This window comes from Octopus sinensis, linkage group LG4, assembly GCF_006345805.1.
Source record: "Octopus sinensis linkage group LG4, ASM634580v1, whole genome shotgun sequence".
Taxonomy (NCBI): Eukaryota; Metazoa; Mollusca; class Cephalopoda; order Octopoda; family Octopodidae; genus Octopus; species Octopus sinensis.
In genome coordinates, this window is record NC_043000.1 from 35,775,953 (window position 1) to 35,798,461 (window position 22,509).

The following is a 22,509-nucleotide window of genomic DNA, read 5'->3' on the forward strand; positions in this document are numbered from 1 at the left end:
GGATGGTGAGGGGGCTGGCATCGACCATGTTTGGATGGTGGTTTTTATGTGCCACCAGCATGGGGAGCCAGCCCGGAAGCGCTCGCATCAGCCACAGCAGTACTGGTATGACTTTATTTCACTGAGGAGGTTTAGTAATACTGAAACATATCTATAGTTACCTCCTTATGGCCAGACATTATATTAACTCTTCTGACTGTATTCACCATATTACATTTTCAATATTTTTGATTAATACAAATATCAAAGTTGCCTCCCTTGACTTTCTTGACCAGAATTAATCCCTATACCTGTCAACATATCAATCATCTCCAACCGTCTTCCATTCCTTGAAGTAATAAATAGTTGGACAATGTCTTGAACACCTCGGTCAGTTTGTAGAACAAAATGTAACATTTCAGAAATATATTCTCCCTTTCCCAGGTTCAACATCTTGAAGAAAGTAACGCTGCTATGTGTGAAGACCTTTTGCAGAAGTCTGCGATTATTGAGTATTATGTAATGGATGGAAGAACAGGTGAGTTCATACCGTTGCCATTCCTTCCAATCAGGTTCTGCCTTTCAATAATTTCTTTTGTTCCCAGAGAATTTCTTTTGTTGTTGTGTGTGGTTTGGTTTATATATTTTTACATTATATTTCAATCGGTCGTTTGTTCTTTGGGCGCCATCAGGCATCATATTCCTGCAAACAGACTGGCTTTGAATTCCAAATCATTTCTTTTTAATGCAGCCTCTCAATGTTCAGTCTGGGCAAAAAATAAACATGTGTGCCTGTCTGTGTGTCACACATCTACTTTTAAGTGGGAAATATCAACTTTTAATATTAATGCTGCTTCTGTTGCTATTCATTATTGTCTAATGAGCCAATGGGCTAAATGGGGCACCAATGCCTGAACAGGCACTGAGATTCTATGTCTATATAATATATTGTTAATAATATCAGGAAATTAATATCAGAAAATTCTTCAGAAAGGCATATACATGTGTATAATAATTATTGTATTAAAAATACATATATAAAAATATATGTAAATATGTATAAGTATAAATGTATAATAATAAATATGACAGTTTAAAATTTAATAGTTTAAAATTAAGTTTTTAAAGCATCTTACGATCGTTTCGCAAAAGTATTGTCTCTATAATGGAATCCTGTATTGTTAAACATTTATAGACAATACTTCTGCTCATCAGAGATATAAAATGTGAAGTTTGTATAATTTATCGAATGGTAGTTTTTTTAAAAATATGAAGTAATATGGGGAAATAGTGTTTGTTTGAAATATAAAAAAGTTACTGTTTTTGATTTTGGTAAATACACTTTAGTATGATAATCTTGAAATCCGTATAAGCCTTCATATATATATATATATATATTATATATATATATATATATATATATTGCTGATAGAGAAATTGCTGCTATGTCTAGGCATAGATGTCTACCATTGACAAGGTCAAAGAGGCTGAAATCATGTGATCTGGTTGTTCTGGCAGTGGTACCAAATGATTGTCTCCCACTAGCAATATAAACAAGAGTGCTTATATGCACCACAAGTCCATACGAGAGGTTCTTTCAGGGTAAATAATGCAGTATATTTGTGTTGTGACACAACATCCACTTTCCAGTGGGGATAAATATTATCTTCATATATATATATATATATATATATATATACACACACACACACCACACACACACACACTACTACTACTACTACTACTAGCAGCTTTGTTGTTTCTTTCTCCTCTCCAGATGGTTTAGCAAGCCACCATAAATCTACTGAAGAGAAATCGTCTCTGAAGAAAGTTCTGGAATTGGTGAATCGTGGAGATGTGAATATGAAAGAGATGAACCGCAAGTTACAGAGGATGCTGGAAGAAACCTTGACCAAGAATATGCACCTGCAAAAGGTGAGAGTTTTTGTGCGATTATGTGCCCTTAATCTTTGTGTGTAGTCTTTTACTGATTACGTGTGCCTATACTGGGGCACCAAGGTGTTTTAGTCAAGCCACCTGACTGGCTCCCATGCCGGTGGCACATAAAAAAGCACCATTCAAGCATGGCTGATGCCAGTACTGCCTGACTGGCCCTTGTGCTGGTGGCATGTAAAAAACACCCATTACACTCTCGGAGTGGTTGGCACTAGGAAGGGCATCCAGCTGTAGAAACATTGGCAGATCAGATTGGGGCCTGGTGCAGCCTTCTGGCTTGCCAGCCCTCAGTTAAACTGTCCAACCCATGCCAGCATGGAAAACGGATGTTAAACAGCAAGATATGCGCCCCCCCCCCCACTCAGCACTTGTTTTAGCATTTATTTTATTGATCTCTGTTTATTCAATGGCGCAGTTAACTGTTTATTTGACACAAAGGGATGTAACTCAAAATACCACTTTACATTGGTATTTACAAATACACACATGTACATGCACACACATACACACATATGGTGCTAATTAGACACATGGACCTCACAAGGTATAATGTTGATTTGTCTAATTAAAGAATGTGTTCATTAAGAGTGTCTTAAATGCTTTTTATGTGACACCAGCATAGGTGGTAATCTCCATAATAGATTTTACTGTACAGAAGCCTGTCGTGTGGTGTGCGTAGTGTCAGATGTAGTGTGCAAGAGAGAAGACTGCACCGGTATGGCCATGTGATGCGTATGAATGAGGACAGTTGCATCAAGAGGCGCTGATCTTTAATTGTAGGGGGAACATGTGGAAGGGGTAGACCCAGGAAGATGTGGGACAAAGGGGTGAGAAAAGATCAACAGATGTTGGGACTCACTGAGGGGATGGCAGGGGACTGGGACTCCTTGCGGTTTGCTGTGTTTGAAAAGACATGTCAAGCTAAGTAAGACTGTGGTTGTCCTTGCATACAGGCTTGTCCCCTTGCAGCCCTTTCAAAGTGAGCATCCCTAATCTTGTGGGCTTGTAAGTGCTGGTGCCCTGTGAAAAGCACCCGTACTTCTTGTGCTGTGTAAAAGCACCCAGTACACTCTGTAAAGTGGTTGGTATTAGGAAGGGCCTCCAGCTGTGGGGACCAGGTCAAAGTAGACACAGAAGCAGAACGATGTCCTTGGACCCTGACCAAAGGGTCCAGCCCATGCATGGAACATGGAGGTTCAGTGATGAGGATTTACACACACACACACAAAACACACACACACACTCAAACATGCACACACACAAACATGCATGCACACAGACATACACACACACACACACACACAAACATGCATGCACACAGACATACACACACACACACACACACACACAAACATGCAAGCACATAGACATACACACACACATACATGTACACACACAAATATGCACACACACAAGCATGCACACAAACATGCATGCACACATACACACTCGCAAACATGCATATACACACACACACCCACACATAAACATGCACACATGCACACGCATGTATACACACGCACACACACACGCACACGCACACACAAACCATTCACATGTGACACATGGTTCTGTGCTTGCTGTTTCTGTCTACCAAATCCACCCTGAAGGCATTGAGTGATCTGGGGTTTGTAGTAGAACAGAAGACCCTTGCTCAAGGTACCGCACGGTGGGACTGACCCTGATGTCATATGATTGCGAAGCGAACTTCTTGAACCAACAGTCAGGGGGCCCAATAAAAACTCCTTCCACAAAACAGATGTGAACTTCCAGTCCATAGATTTGGTCCAATGTTCCAATTTTTTTACTGACGTCAACCATTTCATCTCTAAAAATAAATTAGAGGACAAACATAATTTTTCATTTATTTTCAATAAAATGTAAAAAATGCCCAGCGGAATATTCTGTCGAAGCAGACCTTTTGTTTTATCCAAACATTTCCAATCTCCCAATTCCATCTCCATTTAACGAACCAATGTAGTGATAAACGTCTATTTTAATTTCCACCTCTCTTTTTACATTATTGTTGCTTGTTTTAACGTCATGCTTGTAATTGCAATGAAAATTTAATCCAGTCGCTCTGCTTCGTTAGCAATCTTTCTTGCTGTTACATCGTTAATATGCAGATTAATAATGCAATTATAACGATATTATATTGCCAATATGCTATTATGGTTTATATTTGTGAGTTTTTTTTGTTTTTTTCCATCTTTCTACATTTCTTTTTGTGTTTTCATTGTTTATTGTGGTTGTCTTTGATATAATATCACTGATACAAAAAACTAGTTGACTGTGATATTGCTGTGAGGATATCTCCAAGGTATACAAATATAATATTCAACATGAAGGGGCAAGAATGTAAGACTTACGGGTTTGGTGTTTATATCTTACTCTGCGGACACAGCTTCTTCATTCCGAGATTTCTGGGCAGTACTCCTTCAATCCTAAGATAATCAGCAAGTCCGTCAAGGAAACTCCTCAATTCTGTGGGAATCAGAATACAAGCAACATATAGTTATCTTTTACTTTCTTCAGTTATTACACTGTGGCCATGCTGGAGCACCACCTCAACGAATTTTGAGTCGAATGCCTGAGCCCGAGTACTTGTCTGTTTTTTAAACCGGGAACTTATTTTATCATTCTTTTTTTTTGCCAAATTGCTAAGTTGCAGGGATGTAAACACACTAACATTGGTTATCAAGCGGTAGTGAGGGACAGACAGACATACACACACACACAACGAGCTTCTTTCAGTTTCCATCTACCAATTTATGAAATCCACTCATAAAGCTTTGGTCAGCCTGGAATTATAGTAGAAAACACTTGCCTAAGGTGCCACGCAGTGGGACTGAACCTGCAACCATATCATTGGGAAGCAAGCTTCTTACTACCAGCCATGTCTGTGCCTCTCTTTCTCTCTCTCTCTCTCTCTATATATATATATATAGGCGCAGGCGTGGCTGTGTGTTAAGTACCTTGCTTACCAACCACATGATTCTGGGTTCAGTCCCACTGCGTGGCACCTTGAGCAAGTATCTTCTACTATAGCCTTGGGCCAACCAGAGCCTTGTGAGTGGATTTGGTAGATGGAAACTGGAAGAAGCCCGTCGTATATATATATATATATATATATATATATATATATATATGTGTATATGTTTGTGTGTCTGTGTTTGTCCCCCCACTATCGCTTGACAACTGATGTTGGTGTGTTTACGTCCCCGTAACTTAGTGGTTCAGCAAAAGGGAACCGATAGAATAAGTACTAGGCTTACAAAGAATAAGTCTTGGGGTGATTTGCTTGACTAAAAGTGGTGCTCCAACATGGCCACAGTCAAATGACTGAAACAAGTAAAAGAATAAAAGAATATAAATTTATAATTAATTATTAATTATAATTGAAGGTGCACGAACTGATATCGTTTGAATTTGGCACTGGTCCTTCAACGATTTTGACAGGCATGATGAAGCGAGTATAAGTTTAACCCTTGGCAACAGCAAGACCTACTCATGAGAACTAAGAGAAATATCCCAAAGTTTGAAATCACGTGATGTAGGTATATCTGTGATCCTTTTTTTGTGACTTTCAGCTGCAATGGCAAGTTAAATTTTGCCCGATCCCTGATTTTCGCCAGCCTGTTCTGTTTTCACTGAAATGGTGGCTTGTTTGAGTATTTTTTGACTCTAATCTCTAGCAACGCTGGTACTTTGTGTACCCTCAGTTATAATCAATGATTAATTATAAATTTAGGAATTTGCCTTGTTGGCTTTAATGCTGGCTGGTCACTTATATTATTTATTAAAGATAATGATATCTTTATTTATTTATGCTCCATAGAGCATGATCCTCGGGAGACGAGAGGGCTCCATATGCTGGACGTGACCTGCCCAGATATATATGTCATCATTGTTTTTTAATGTTCCCTTTCTCATGCTTGCACAGGTCAGGTGGTATTTATTTTCTATGACTGGATGCCCTTCCTGTTGCCAACCCTTCCCTGTTTCCAAGTATGGTAACATTTGCCCCATGGAAAGACATGTTTCTGCAGGGTATTGGAAACAATGACCGTGACAAGTCACTTCCAACTACCACAGGATGTCAGGGCAATCGGACACAGACATACACTCTCTCACACTTGCACACATATGCACATACATGCATGTGCCTGCACATACATCATCATCATCATTGTCGTTTAATGTCTGCTTTCCATGCTGGTATGGGTTGGATGGTTTGACTGAGAACTGGTAAGGTGGCAGGGGGTTGCACCAGGCCCCATTCTGATTTCGGGCCTGGATGCCTTTTCTAATGCCAACCACTCTGAATGTATATAGGTGTGTGTGTGTGTGTGTATATATATATATATGTATATATATATATATACATGCACACACATATACACAAGACGGCTCTAGGTGCAGGCATGGGTGTGTGGTTAAGAAGCTTGCTTATCAACACTGAGATCTCAGGTACGGTTCCACTGCATGGCACCTTTTAGTTACTGTTTAAGAAATCCACCCACAAGGCCTTTGTTCAGCTTGAAGCAATAGCAGAAATTTTACCGGTGAGTGTGTTAGATTATAAAGCACAAAAATGACTCTCCCCAGACACAAGAGTATATATATATATATATATATCCTCATTGTTTAATGTCTGCCTTCCATGGTAGCATGGGTGGGACTATTTCACAAGAGCCAATGAGGCAGAAACTTTGCACCATGCTTCTGTGACTGCTTTGTCGGGATTTTTACAGCTGCGGGCCCTTCCTAGAATCAACCACTCAGCAGATTGAACTTAGTACTTTTTACGTGGCACAAGCACAGGCGAGGTCAGTTTTGGCAAGGTTTTTACAGCTGGATGCCCTTCCAAACACCAGTCACTTTACAATGTAGACTGGGTGCTTTTAAGTGACCCCTGCACTGACAGGGTCACCAAGTACTTGCAAGATGTGCCTTGTGGTATTTTGTTGCATCACTTTACATTCTGAGTTCAAATCCCTCTGGTGTTGGGTTTTTTTATTCATCCTTCCAAAGAACGATAAACTTGAGTAACAGTAATATGCTGGGGTTGATTTGTTCAGCCTCACCCACTAACTTTGTGACTGTCAGTATTCTCCCCCACTCCACCACCACTTGAAATTTTAATTAACACCCTGTAAAAGATATTACATTACTAATATGCTAATTACTAATTTATCATGATGCTACAGTCGTAATTTGCATATTACTAATGTTATTGTTGCTAATTAGCATTTTAACGATGCATATGCTAATATGCTAATTCTAAACTCTGCTGCTCGTTTGCATTGTAAATTATGTCAACTCACAACCTGAAGGAATATTGCATTATTAATGTTATAATTAGCAATGTTTGTGTTAACGAGCAATCATGTGATGTTGTTAATGAATTAGTGAATTGAGTGACACTGGGAATTAATGAGGTCAACAGGAAGTTACTGGTGGAGCAAATAACAAATATTTGTCTCCTAAATCTATCATGTAATTAGTACTTTTGCTTCGTTAAGGAATTAACTGAATCCTTGATGGTGTTGATTGGATGGCTCTTTGTCCAGTATTGTTCCAGCTATGACCACCACATCTTATTCTTGGGCATTATGTGTCTAAGACTATGTCATCTAATGTCTTTTTCAAGATAGAAGTTTGGCTGCTGTTTCTAGCAATTTGTTTGACCATGTCAGATATCTTTTATCTTTCACTTATTTCAGTCAATAGACTGAAGCCATGCTGGAGCACTGTCTCCTGGGCTTTTTACATGAATGAATTGGTTCCATTACTTTTAATTTTTTTTATAAGAATTTTCTTCTGGTCGAGTAACCCATACCACTCAAAAGGTCCCTGAATAAGGGTTGTTTAAGGATGTTGAACGAAAAACCCATGTTTCCAGAGGTGAATTATTCAAACCCCAAAGAATCCCTCTCAACACACGACTATGATGCTCCCCTACTACTTCTGCTCGTGATCAGAGATTCACATATCGTCAGCCACTAAGGGATATGGTCAACTGGTTAAGGTCAAGCAAATATTATTATTATTATTATTATTATTATTATTATTCAGGTCACAGCTTGGAATCACACTTGAAATCTTACGGTTAGTAGCCCACGCTCTTAATCACTACGCCATATGCCCGTGGTTGTCAGGTAGTGAGGAACACAACCCCCCCGCCCCTCCCTCCACACCTGACTTTAAAACTGGGAATTCAGTCTTTTGCTGTATAAGTCCATTTATAATAATAATAATAATAATAATTGTGTACAGTGCTCAGGTGCACTACAACTCATCTAAAGTGTATATATAATCAGGTGTAGTTTCGGCGGATTTCGGAAAGCATGAGGGCCTTAAAAGATGCAGTGTCATGGCAGTCAACAACTGACGCAGGCAGTTTATTCCATGCTTCAGCAACTCTGAGCGTGAAAAAATGTTTCCGAAAGTCATGGGAGCTGTATTGTTTTCTGACTTTGTAGGCATGTCCACGTGTGTTAGACACATGGAGATCAAAAAGGTGTTCAGTGTTGTTGTTGGTGAGGTGGTTGATAACTTTGTGGGTTTTACCAGTCCGTCGCCAAACGCCGGAGCTTCAGTGAATCCATGCCCAGGGAAACAAGGCGCTCAGAATATGGTAGGTGTCTGATGGAGGGTATGCGTTTGGTTGCACGTCTCTGACAGATTCCAGGAGGTCAATGTTCTGTGCAAGATAGGGGTTCCAACTGATGATGCGAATTCCAAGTGTGGTCGTACCATAGCTGTATACAGTTTTAAATAGATGGCTGGAGAGCGGCTAACAAGACCTGCTGAGTGATGCCAAGACACCCTCGGCCTTCCTGACAATCTTAGAGATATGCTTTGACCAACGCAAATCACTGCTGACAGTGATGCCTAGGTCACGCTCGCAAGAGATTTCTTGATATCAGTGTTGTGGAGGGAGTAAGTGAACGCAGGGTTTTTTCTCCCAAAATGCATGGTGGTACACTTGTCCACAGCCAGTTTCAGTTGCCAATCTGTGATCCATTGCTGCATTGTGTCTAGGTCTGATTGCAGGAAAGAGTTGTAGACATCAGGATCTGTCCTCTTGATTTCAAGGTACAGCTAAAATTCCATAATCCCTCTTTGAAACCCTAAACTGTTGAGTTGAATCTCACAATTCTTTCTCCCTTGGCCCTTTCGCTTTCCAATGATATTTAATCCTTTTGCATTCAGATTAATCAGTCAAATCTATTGCTTATTTATTCCCATTGATTTGAATTAATCCTGGATTATCTCACAGCTTTGAGACATCAGTGACATGATTGTTTATTTTTAGAATGACAGTGTAGGCTAAGTGTGAGAGGCCAGAGCTGGCAGGTCTGAAGATGAAACGGGCAGAATATCTGGCCCTGAGATGACCAGTTTGAATGTTGGAAGGTTAATGGTAACTTTCCTTATTGTTTTATTTCCAATCCTAAATTACTGGGAGAATGGAAGAATTTTAGTTACTTTCATTTATCTCCCAAAATCTGTGAGTTTGTGCCAATGTTATGAAATTAACTTGGAGGATGCAATTAAAACAGCATTGAATTAATTACCCAGGAAGGCTGGAACATGTCTATTGTTCTTGTGAGTCATTTTATTATTGACACAACTTGTTGATGTAGAGATTTTCTCTTGGACAATTCCACAGCATCCTGTCTGTTAATAGTGTGTGTGTGTATCATCATCATCATCGTCGTTGTTTAATGTCTGCTTTCCATAATGGCATGGGTTGGACGGTTTGACTAAGGACTGGTGAGCCAGAAGGCTGCACCAGGCTCCAATCTGATCTGGCAAAGTTTCTACAGCTGGATGCCCTTCCTAACGCCAATCACTCCGAGAGTGTAGTGGGTGCTTTTTACGTGCCACCGGCATGAGGGCCAGTCAGGCAGTTCTGGCAACGACCACACTCAAAAGGTGTTTTTTACGTGCTACCTGCATGGGAGCCAGTCCGGCATCACTGGCAACGACCACGCTCAAATTTTGTTTTTCACGTGCCACTGGCACATATGCCGGTAAGGCGATGTTGGCAATGATCATGCTCAAACAGTGCTTTTTACGTGCCACCGGCACAGGAGCCAATCTGTGGTCCTGGCAATGATCACGTTTGGATGTGCTTTTAACATTCCACTGGCATCAGTGCCAATCAGCCGGTGCTGTCATCGGCCATGTCAGTGATTTTGATTTGATTTCACTTGCCTCAATAGTTCTTTGCAAGTAAAGTTTATTGTCCATTGAATGAGGGGTACTCATAAGTGGGCTGGCTACACCCCACGCTCGGATGTGCTATATATATATAAATATATATATATATATATATATATATATATATATATATAATATATATATATATATATAAATATATATATATATCATACAATAACAGAAAAGAAAGTGATATTTTTGAATGCAGAGTCACTGTTAAAACAGCAGAAAAACCGGGCAATATTTTTCTTACAAGGCAGAAAAAGTTGTCAACAAACAACCATGGGAGTCAAACCCATATCCTCCAAGACACTAGAGTCTTGGAGGATGTGGGTTCAATTCCCATGGCTGTTTGGCGACAACTTTTTCCACCTTGTAAGGGTAATATTGCCCAATTGTTCTGCTGTTGTAATGGTGATAGTGGATTTGAAAATATCACTTTCTTGTCTGTATTATACAATATACATTTGGTGAGTCTACAAAGGAAAAAACAAATGTAAGTTTGTTTATATACACACGTGGTTGATATTTTATATATATACATATATTTCTTTACTACCCACAAGGGGCTAAACATAGAGGGGACAAACAAGGACAGACAAAGGGATTAAGTCGATTATATCGAACCTAGTGCATAACTGGTACTTAATTTATCGACCCCAAAAGGATGAAAGGCAAAGTCGACCTAGGCAGAATTTGAACTCAGAACGTAAAGGCAGACGAAATACAGCTACGCATTTCGCCCAGTGTGCTAACGTTTCTGCTAGCTCGCCACTTTTATATATATATGTATACATGATATATGTATATATTACATGCATGTATATACATATGTATACATAATATATATATGTGTGTGTGTGTGTGTATAATATAGAGTATATGTAAATGCTAATGTCAAATAGTGAGAATGGGTGCTCAGCACTGTATTGGTCGATAAATATTCCTTTCCCGTTTTGTCCGCTGGACCATGACTGACAAAACCTCTTCAGATGTTGTTATTTCGTTGCTTTATTTAACCAATCACAATTTTCTGTTGAGCTCTGCAACAAATATATATTGCGTGATATTTACATGGGAGATAAAATGGTTAAATCCTCCTCCTCCTCATCATCATCATCATCATTTAATATCTGTTGTCCATGCTGGCATGGGTTTGACGGTTTGACCAAGGCTGGCAAGCTGGCGTGCTGCACCACACTCAAGTGCCTGCTTTGGCATGGTTTTCTACGGATGAATGCCCTTCCTAACATGCCAGCCACTCTACAGAGTGTGCTGGGTGCTTTTGTGTGGCACTGCACGGGTGTTTTTATGTGGTGTCACATGGGCGTTTTTATGTGGCACCACGTTGGCACCTTTACAAAGCACACCACATGGGCGTTTTTACATGGCACTGCCACGAGTGTGTTTCTCTACCAATTACAGGGAGCCTTTCAGTGAGAAAGTGAATAGACTGTGACCATGCTGGAGCACTGCCTTTAGTTGAACAAATCGATCCCAGGAATAAGCCTAGTACTTATTCTATTGGTCTCTTTTGCCCAAACCACTAAGTTACAGGGGCGTAGAACACACCCACATCGGTTGTCAAGTGGTGGTGGGTGGACAAACACAAACACACACACACACACACACACAGAGATATATATATATATATATATATATATTAAATTAGAGATAAAACCACTATTAGGCAAATCATACAATGAAAAACTTAAGCCAGTACATAAGATTAAGTAATTTATATTATTTTAAATATATATCAATATTATTAAAAAAGGTAATTAGTATAACACTACGAACGTTTCATATATATATATATATATATATATACGATAGGCTTCTTTTAGTTTCCATCTACCAAATCCACTCACAAGGCTTTGGTCAGCCTGAGGCTATAGTAGAAAACACTTGTCCAAGGTGCCATGCAGTGGGACTGAACCTGGCACCATGTGGTTGGTAAGCAAGCTTCTTACCATACAGACACTCCTAAAAAAAGTATATCCACACTTCACATCTGCGGCTCCGATGGATCTTTATTTCTCCAGAGATATATTATATTGCTGATGCAGGGCTTGATGGTCTTGAGCTCATTATATAATTTTTAGGTTTTGTTGGGCTAGAGTAGAAAACACTGACCTTGAGCAAGTCTTCAACTGTAGCCCTGGGACGACCAAAGCCTTGTGGGTGGATTTGGTAGATGGAAACTGTACGAAGGTTGTTTTATAATCATCATTGTCATCGTCATCGTTCAGTGTCCATACAGTTGATGAGTGTGTGTGTGTGTGTGTGTGTGTGTACCCTTGTCTTGACATTGTGTGGTGGTTGTAAATGAGCATCACTGTCATACAAGCAAGGTTATTTGTTTCTTGTCTTACGTGGGAAACATGTTAGGCCATGGGGAGGATGTATTACTCTGCTTAGAAACAAATGGAGGTTGGTAACAGGAAAGGCATCCAGCTGTAGAAAATCTGTCTTAGCAAATTCCATCTGATCTCTGCAAAAGCATGGAAAATATGAACATTTAAATGATGATGAATATAGACAGCTACTTGTTTTATATATATATATATATATATATATGTATCTTTCATAGTGAGACTAAAAATCCAGTGTAGAACTCAATATAAGTATGTTCCAGAATGAAGGTGTTAGCTGAGTATAGAGCAGTTATAATAAAGAGAAATGACAAAGAAATAAATGATTATCCTATGAACTTCATTAGCTTAGAGCTGTTTCTGCTATAAGATGCAGTGGGCTTATAGATTGAGTGCTTGAGTAACACCTTATAGCTTCATCAGAGCCTCGAATTTGAGGGGCAGTTTATTCGGGAAAAGAATTACATTTATGCATATGAGGAGATCAATACTGATATTTATAAAAAGAGAGTATATATACACTTTTTTTTTTATTCGAGGTTCTGATGAAGCTATAAGGTGTTATTCAGGTACTTAACTATGATTTCCCTACACCCTGTGGCAGAAACAGGAGTAAGCTAAAGCAGTTCATAAGATAATCATTTATTTCTTTGGGACGAGGTAGTGAAGCATGATCTTCGAACTTTGGGCCACAGAGAGGTAACGACTAGTGACTGAGACCATTGGCCATATGCTGTGCTTGAGAAGACCTGTCAAGCCAGGTGAAATCATAGTTGTGGCCGTTGTCGGTGTCACGTAAAAAGCATCTTTTGAGCATTGGGCCTCATGGAGGTAATGACAAATGACCGAGACCGTAGGCAATATGTTCATGTATATTAATGTTGCATATTTTATATTTTCAATATTTTATTAATATCAATATCAGTTTTTAGTTGTTTTAAGTAGAGTTAATATTAACCCATAAAGCGCTGGGATTTGAACTTACAAGCATGGACTGCTGAGCAAATTTTTATGAAAATGAGACTACCATGTGTACTTAAAAAACAAAAAAATAGTTAACAATATCTTCTTAGTATATAATGGTGGCAAGTTTTATATCATCTGAAAAGTCAGTTGAACTATTAGTCCTCTTGCATTCTGGGGGTATCGGAGCATCTGAGTGATATTAGACCCCTAACAAATGCTCATAAATTAAATGCATCTATCTGGGCCACGATTGTGGCCTGTCGACCTGTGCCTGACGGCCACGATCGTGGCCCGTCGCGCTCTATGTGTTAGTTGTTGTCAATCTAATGACACATGTGGAATAGTTGTAAACATTCTAATATTTGGATATGAATCTTTTGAGGAGCTCATATCTTCAAGCCCTGGTTGTCCTCTTAAAATCCAAATACCCTCTTTGAACTTGTTTTTACCCCACTTGTTTCAGCTCAGTGGGACCACAATAAAATCTGATCTCGTTTCTTGCTCGGACAATTGTCTAAAGAAGGGACAGAGTTATCTACCTTTACCTATTTGCATTGTTTTGACTCGTTTAAATCGATGTCTTCATTTTATAGTCATTAATAAGTTATAATTAATTTACTGTTATCGTTAAAATACAAATTAATATTCTGATGTGTTTATTGTCTTTCTTTCTTACCCCTAATTTATTCTCTGCTCTCATAATTCATGTGGTATATTAAAATATTAGATATTGTCGATCACTGTTCTACACGTGTTTACATAAACCATGGGGCAAGTCACGATGCTACATTATTTCCCATAATCCACTTAGCATATCTTTTGCTTGCTCCAGTCATTGGAATGTGGCCATGCTGGGGCACTACCTCGATGGGTTTTATACAAACAAATCGACCCCAGTGCTTATTTTTGAAGTCTATTGATCTCTTTTGCTGAACCTCTAAGTTATGGGAAAGCAAACAATTTAACACTGGTTGTTAAGTGGTGGTGGAGAGACAACCACACACACACAACGGGCTTCTACACAGTTTCCATCTACCAAATTTTCTCTCTATAGCATTGGACAGACTGGGCCTATAGAAGAAGACATTTTCCCAAGGTGCTGTGCAGGGGGATTGAACCTGGCTGCAAGGCAAGCTTCTTGGCCACTCAGCCATGCCGGGGGCTTCTCACAATGCTGTCTGTGTTATTTCTCTATTTGATACAGAACTGTTACTCTTTTACTTAATGATTTTATTTTCCTCTTGTATTTTGCAGGACCTGGAGACTTTGTCCCAAGAAGTGGTCCGATTATCGAAAGCCCCATCTTTGGTTTCATCACCGACGACAGATTTGGGTGGTGATGCCAGTCTACCCCTCACCGAGCCATCGTCACATCTGAATAGCTGTCCCAGTGCAATATTAGCCCAATGAAGCTGAAAAACAATGCACACACCACACACACACACACAATTTCTTTCCTACTTTTACAAGTGTCAAAATATTTCAACACCAACCAACCAACCAACCAACCACACATGTGTATATATATAAATATATATAGCAAACACAACAGTAGCACTTCCCCCCCCTATTTCCTTTGTACATACATTTCATAGAGTTTTGTTATGTATATATATATATAAAACGTTCTGTACATATGGCTAGTGTGGATATTGCATCATAATGTTAGCTGATTACACACACACACACACACACGTTATGCCTACTTTACATGTTGACAAGAAATTTTGCCTCTTTTTGTGTTACACACACACACACACACATACACACACAGTTCATTAACGCATGTAGGTATGTATGTGCACACATATATATAAATGCATATACATATGTACATACATACATATATACATACGTATATTACATACGTACATATGTAAGATATAGCTAAGTTTATAAATCTCAGGAGAATCTTCTATTCCATTGGAGTAGTAGTAGTAATAATAATAACAATAATAATAATAATAATAATAATGAGCCATTAAGGCATTTTTCTGTTTGAGCCAAAATCTAAGGATATTGTTTAGTGAGTAAATATGCAGGAGTAAATATCTCGTCAGGCTGTGAAGCAGCTCTGTTGGTGTTTTGACCCCTTCTGCTGTGACACATGAGCTGCTTGGGGCCACCCAGCAATATAAACAAGAAGACTCCTATATAACAGCTTGAGCTTTGTTGAGTCAGATGTTGTGACTCTGGGCCAGATGTTCCCCTCATCCTCAGTGTCCAGTCTTGTTGCGCCACCTGTCCTTTCTCTCTTGAACTAGAGTTAATGGTTAGCTTTCTCAGTAGCTTCCTATGGCGAAAGACTAAACAAAATGTAGGTGTTAGCTAAATTAGGTTAGCGGTCAACAACCATTCCATTCTTGAAATCTTCATGACATTAAAAAGTCTGCTACTGGCTGAATCATTACTGAACCAAAAATATGTATTTTGGTTGCTTAGAGAACTGATTCAAGGTTTTGCTAAATCTCCCCATTTCTTCAATTATAGCTGGGATTTTCCAAACATCTTAGACTATTAGACTTATAATATAAAGATACCTTATGAAATCCTTTTAGATGATGTCTTGGCGTCGTAAATGGTTTGTCCTTCTCTCTTTTGACCTCCACCTCCCCAACACTTTCTTGTTGTATTCTCTTTAGACGACACATTTTTCTAAACATCTCTCGTACTTTAATTTGAGAGTGAACTCTGATATTCCAACACATGGTTACATGATGTACTTTGGTGATTGATAAAAGGAAAATAAATAAACAAAGAAAATAAGACTAGCAAATGACAAAACGTCATCTTTTATAAAACTTCTTGGGAAATAAGAAATCCTAACTCCTTTCATTTCCAATTATTGTTTCTGTAGCCAGATTGAAATGTATGAAGAATTTGTTATTAGCTGCCGTGTGTCCATTGTTGCTCTACTTAGTTGATTGGAAGTCATTTGCTGCACCACTCATTCAAGTCCGTGCTGATCCTTTCAACCAAACGTTGTTGATCCATTAACCTATTTTAGACAATAATTATTGTTGTACAAATGTGTTTGTTATGAAGAAATTAAACTTGCTATTTAATTTGATTGGTTTTGTTGTAAATGCATTTTGTTTTTTGTAGCACACTTTGTTTTAGATGTAAGCCTCATCAAAATATATAGGCCAATTGGTGCATTTAATCATTAAAGATGCAACAACCTTTTTTTATCAATTCATGAGAAAGTAAAAAGTTCTCATTAAACAAGACTACATCCCATTACCCTGTACTACTTGGTCACCATTTGATGCTCTCTTTTTTCTTTACTTTGACTGTACTACATCTAATTATGGACTAGATGGTTGACAAGTCAATTTAGAGAATAAAAAAAAACAAAAAAACAAGCAGTTATATTATTTGTTAGTATTTCTGATAGTGGTGGTCGTGGTGGGTATGTGACTGGGCGAAATGATAAACTAGGCATCTCTTTCAATGTAAACTTCCTGACCTTTTGATCTTGTTTCTGCTTTTCTCGCAAGAAAACTGGAAACCGTTTTCTTCCATTCCTTTCCCATGACCAGAACATTCTTGGATCCAGCAGGGGTTTCAGGAATTTTGTCAAAGTTCAGTTATTGTCTGCTGTTTACAGAATAAATCCATGACTTTTCAAATTATTTTTGACTTTACTAAATTTTTGTCACTAACTGACTTCCATTTTGCCTTCCATTTTCGATCAGCCTAAAGAATACTTCCTTACCCTAACCTCCATTCTTACCACACACCTTTCTGTGTTCTTCCCTTCAACACTTGATCTACATGTGTGTGTGTGTGTGTGTGTGTGTGTGTGCCCAAGCAAAAAACTGTTATTTACAAAGATATGCTTCCAACAATTAATTGAAATTAGTTTTATTTTTCCTTTATTATTGGAGAGACATTCAAAAGGGTTCCAACCATGGACTTCTCTTTGATGTCTTCTTCAGTTTACCAATAAATAATGGTTTACCAAGGAGAGCAATGTCTTGCAGTTCTTCACCTTTGATCCCATAAAGGAAGAATTACTTTTATCATTTCAATGGTCTGATGAAATCAATAGTCTTCACTTCAATCATAAACTCTCTTCAATACCAATTCCTTCCATTGAACTTCAAAATATTTTGACCTCTATTCTTCCTGAAGGTCAAACATTATTTAGTATAAGCTCCATCAATGTTTGTTTACAAATTTTTTGCTTATTAAATATTTTTGTGTGTTTTTGTTACATTAAAAAAAATACAAGATCAATATATTGTTAGTTAGAGATGCTTTATTCATAAAATGCTTTGGTCACTCTGTAATATGTCCTCAAGTGACCCCCACCCCTCACAATGATGACTGTAAAATCTAAAGGTTGCAACAATACACATTACAGCAGATAATTATTCAAATTAACTGATCACAGTAACTATTTGTCTCATTATCGAAACTTTCATTAATTTATCTGTTGTCATCGATGATGACGAAGGGCAACATCAAATGTGAGAAGAAGACGGGGCCCAGTATGTCCAGCTGTGGTCAATCAGTCCAATGCATTCTCAGAAAGCTCTGCTGCAGGTCGGGGTCTGCATTGGTGGTCTGTTGAGACTGAAAGTAACGAGTTGGCTCAGGACTTGTGCACTTTGCATTTTCTTTGTGGCCCTACAGACCTGTTCTGTTCATAGGAGATTGCACCTCTGTTGGTGTAGCTTTGCCAGGCAGGGCAGTTATGTGCTTGTGTTTCTCAAATGTTGGGGGTTGATCTCATTCTTCAAACCAGTCACACAGGTAATTGTATGTGTGCTAGTTTCAGAATCTGTGCTTTGAGTGTTATCAGGTCACCTGTTTTCACGGGAAGGGGTGAAGTCTCACTCCCTTATACAGCTTGGAAACTGGGTTAGCCTTATGAGTCTTGCGATATTATGAGACCTTGATCTCTGTCATTAGGAAACTTACAAATTGTGACAAACCTAATACCAGTAATTATATTGGGAATGGGTTTCTTTTACTATGTTTATACATATCATGTATGTTTTATGTTCACCTTTTAGCATTCAGATTATCCTGTCAAATGTAATTAGCTTATTAATCCACATTGTTTTCAATTAATCCTGGATTATCTTGTAGCTTCTGTGGTAGTTTAGTTTCAGAATTACATTATTGTAGAGTAGGTGTGAGGGGTCAAATTCGGCCAGTTTGGACACAAAGCAGGTAGAATATTTTGGCCAGATGTGGATGGATTTAAATGCCAAAGGGTTCCTGAAAATGTAGAAGTTATGGGAAATATGAAATCATTTTAAGACTTAATCTCAAAATGGATAAAGCTGTAAATAATATATTGGGTTAAAATACCACTTGGATAAAAAAACCTCAAAAGATCCTGAAGGTTACTTGTGAGAATTGAACTTGCATCTTCTGTACCTATGTCCTGTTCTTCTTTTGCACCTGTAGTGGGGTCGCCATGCTGCTTGTAAGATTATGAACTGCAAAGTAGGCAGATTCACATCAGGAGATGGCGGCAGGGTTTAAGGTATAAGAGATGAGATGAAAGAAGGGTCAAGAGAAGTACAAGTTCCTTGCTGTAGAGGGGTCACATGGCTGCTTGCGTCTTAGAAGAGAAGCAGGAGTGATTGGGATGGAGCTGGGGAAAGCTAGTGGCGATTAGGTGTGTCTGTATGGACCCTGAAGATACTAGGTAGGAAGAAATAAGTAGGGACAGCACCAGGAGTGTGGGTGGATGGAGGGTGGAAGAGAATGGGAGAGATGGGTGAGGACGTGTATATAATGAATGAGTGTTGAGGGACAGGTATGGGACGTAGGGAAGAGTAGGTGACAACTGCAGAGAATGGACAGGGTTGAGAGATGGATATAATGAGTGGAGAGTATTAAATATATGTGTATATATTATATATGTGTATATACATTAAAATGTAGGTGATGGACAAATTAAAAATATTATGTAGCAGTAAAATATCTCAATATGTTAAAAGTAGAAATTAAATATTCATTATAACAAAAATATATCTAAATAAAAACGAAATTCTGTCTGTCCGTCTGGGACCCCCGTACCTCAGTTTACATTTGCTCTACATAGACATATTATACCTCTTTTGGAATCAGGATGATGCCAGGATTGAAAATCTGAACTTTGATTTTGATATAAAAGCATTTGGGTTGCTGTTTCTAGCAGGTAAAACTTGGCTGATTCACGCCATCTTGCTTGGCGTTTGTCAGATGACGTCAGAGATCAAGGGAAGATAAATGACATTCGCTTCGTTACTTTTATGTCGAGATAAGAACGTTGGGACAAACTGGCCAACAGTTGGAATTCAACTTAGGACTGGAACAATAGAATGATTGCATTACAGAATTAATTCTCATCCGTCCTTAACCCCTGGTAAAATACTACCGAGGCATATAATCATTACAGATGTATTTTAGTCATGCTCTTTAGTTTTGGGCTGCAGACCCAATTAGCCCTCTGCAGGATCCAGCTTAAAAGTCCGCACGGAGGGCTGCTTTTAATCTCGTTGAAAATATTTTGAACTGAAAGATGGTTACATTTTTCTAGAATCTTCAGTAAGAAAGAAACTGGTATTCAAAGTTACATGGCAAAACCACACATGTGTGCTTCGTTACATAAAATGTTTTGTCTCCATACTCTTCCACCTCAGTTACGTGTTCTTCTGTTTCACAGTGTAATCCTTGAAATGTAACCATTTGTAAGCCTTATACCACTTTCTGTATTTCTCTACTTCTCTCTCCCATCACGGTGCCTGAATAAGGAGAGCATCCGTTACGCTCTTATCGTTGCCTATCTCTCTGCTAACCACCATATCTTCTCCCTAGCTCTTTCTTATCAGTAATCATGTAGTTGCCTTTACTGTCTCTCTTCCATTACTCAGTCTTAATGTATCTCTCCCATTTATACCCCGCCTTTCTTCAGTGTCACTTCAATCATCAAGTTTTCCTCATCACACTCTCACACCTTTTCTCCTCTCACCATAATCCATCCTCTGAAACAGTCATTGGATTGCGGCCATACGGGGGCTCCACCCCAAGGGCTTTAGCCAGTGATATCGATCCCAGTATGTTCGGTGCTGTGGGATCGAGCCCATATCTATACGGTAGTGAAGGGAACATCTTATCTACACAGTTATACTTGCTCGGATGCACCTACACACACACACACACACACACATACACCTCTCCCACACACATTTTAATTACGAACTGATTTCGGCCCAGCAAAGTTACTTGACGGTTTCATGTGAAACATGCCATGTTAGGTAGAAAGCAGCATGGCTTGTGTGTGTGTCTCGTCTTGACAGCGTGTGAGGGGTAAATGAACGTCATTCTCATTTCAATCCTGTAAGAAAACATGTCCAGGCAAGGGAAATATTACTTTGCTCTTCAGCCTTCATCTATTGGTGAAGGTTGAAGACAGGAAGGGTACCCAGCAGTAAAAAATCTACCTCAGTGAATTCCATTCAATCCATCTGAGCATGGAAAAGTGGTTGTTGAAACGATGATGTCCACTGTATATTATATTAGATGATTCAGAACGGTTATTTTCAGTTTTTGTTCATCTTTTTATTGTTATGAATTTACAAAGAACACAATTGTTTCTAAGTTACGTTGACGAATAATGCTTATGTCTGAAAAGCTAAACGTTCCGGCCGAAGCTAGCGTTTTGTTTATAGAACTGTTGAGTATTTTAGTATTGGCAGTGACTGCTTTTTACCTATTTCTTTATTACCCACAAGGGGCTAAACACAGAGGGGACAAACAAGGACAGACATAGGTATTAAGTCGATTACATCGACCCCAGTGCGTAATGAAAGGCAAAGTCGACCTCGGCGGAATTTGAACTCACAACGTAACGCAGACGAAATACCGCTAAGCATTTCGCTCGGCGTGCTAACGTTTCTGCCAGCTCGCCGCCTTGTGACTGCTTTTTACCATCTACCATTTTGTTAGTTGTACCTGTAGTGTGATGGAAGAAAAGGACAACAGAAAAAGAAGCAAACGGGAGAAAGAAATGCAAAAGGCCTTACCTGTTGACCTCGGCGGAATCAGCGGGCACTCTCACGAATTAAACTCGTCTTGCCTTTCTGCCGTCTCAGCTCGAACTGTCCACACGTGATTCCTGACCACACGCGCTTCCTGCCCACGCATGCCCCTTTCACTCTTCCGCCGGTCCCTGCAGTCTTCACTTCCCTTTTGCTTCATCTACCATCCTCTCCACCAACACCACATAGCTCATCACAGCCCATAATACCGTGAACACCACAGTACCTATGGTTATTGCCAAGATGAAAAATTTCTTGGCCATCATTTTGATTTCTCAAGTTATCAAATTCCTCGCATATCATCTACCCATCAAATTCTACTTTGTTTTCATATCTGGTCTCTTACATTGACCCCCAGAACAGATCTGACTGGACGTCATTCGAAAATACGCGATGTGTTTCTTGTAATTTGATTGGTCACACTTTGCTAATGCCATCATTCAATTTGAAAGATCCTGCTTGCTTACGTACACTATATTTGCAAGGAAAACTGTCGGGATTAAAATCGAGGCAAGGATTTACTACTCTCTTCTACATGTTTTCCCCGAGACCATTTTGCTCAGTTATTTATGTAACCTAATATTATCCACCAGACGATATTTACTGAATTTTATTTTCCCGCCTTCATACATCCTTCTCATTCACTGACCATCTTTCTGTAACCCAGCAACATCACATTTCGTATGAACAGCTTAACAATCTGCCTGCTACTCGGACAAAGAATCCATGTAATGCTAGAAGTGGTAATTACTCTCTGAATTTTATCTACTCCGTTCTGTGACCAATTTTCAGAACAACCGCCATCATTGATGATAAATTCATCCATACAAGAAAGGCATTCAAATACCTTTTTGCATTTGAAAGAATATACAGGGTTGTCAGGCGAATACGCTTGTCCCCCCCCCACCTCCTACTTGGTACTGTATCGTCACATGTCGGAAAAGAGGTAAGATTTA

The 22,509-nt window shown here is 39.0% G+C and overlaps 1 protein-coding gene across 1 annotated transcript in view; it reads left to right on the forward strand.

Annotated features, from left to right (window-relative positions):
* LOC115210701 (GRIP1-associated protein 1) overlaps positions 1-16,580 on the forward strand; it is a 138,742-nt gene extending 122,162 nt beyond the window's left edge. The window contains exons 26-28 of the mRNA XM_029779386.2: positions 424-517; positions 1,757-1,914; positions 14,763-16,580. Of these exons, the coding sequence (XP_029635246.1) occupies positions 424-517; positions 1,757-1,914; positions 14,763-14,918 (408 nt within the window). The 3' untranslated portion in view covers positions 14,919-16,580. The remainder of the gene's footprint in view (positions 1-423; positions 518-1,756; positions 1,915-14,762) is intronic.
* The last annotated feature ends 5,929 nt before the right edge of the window (positions 16,581-22,509 follow it).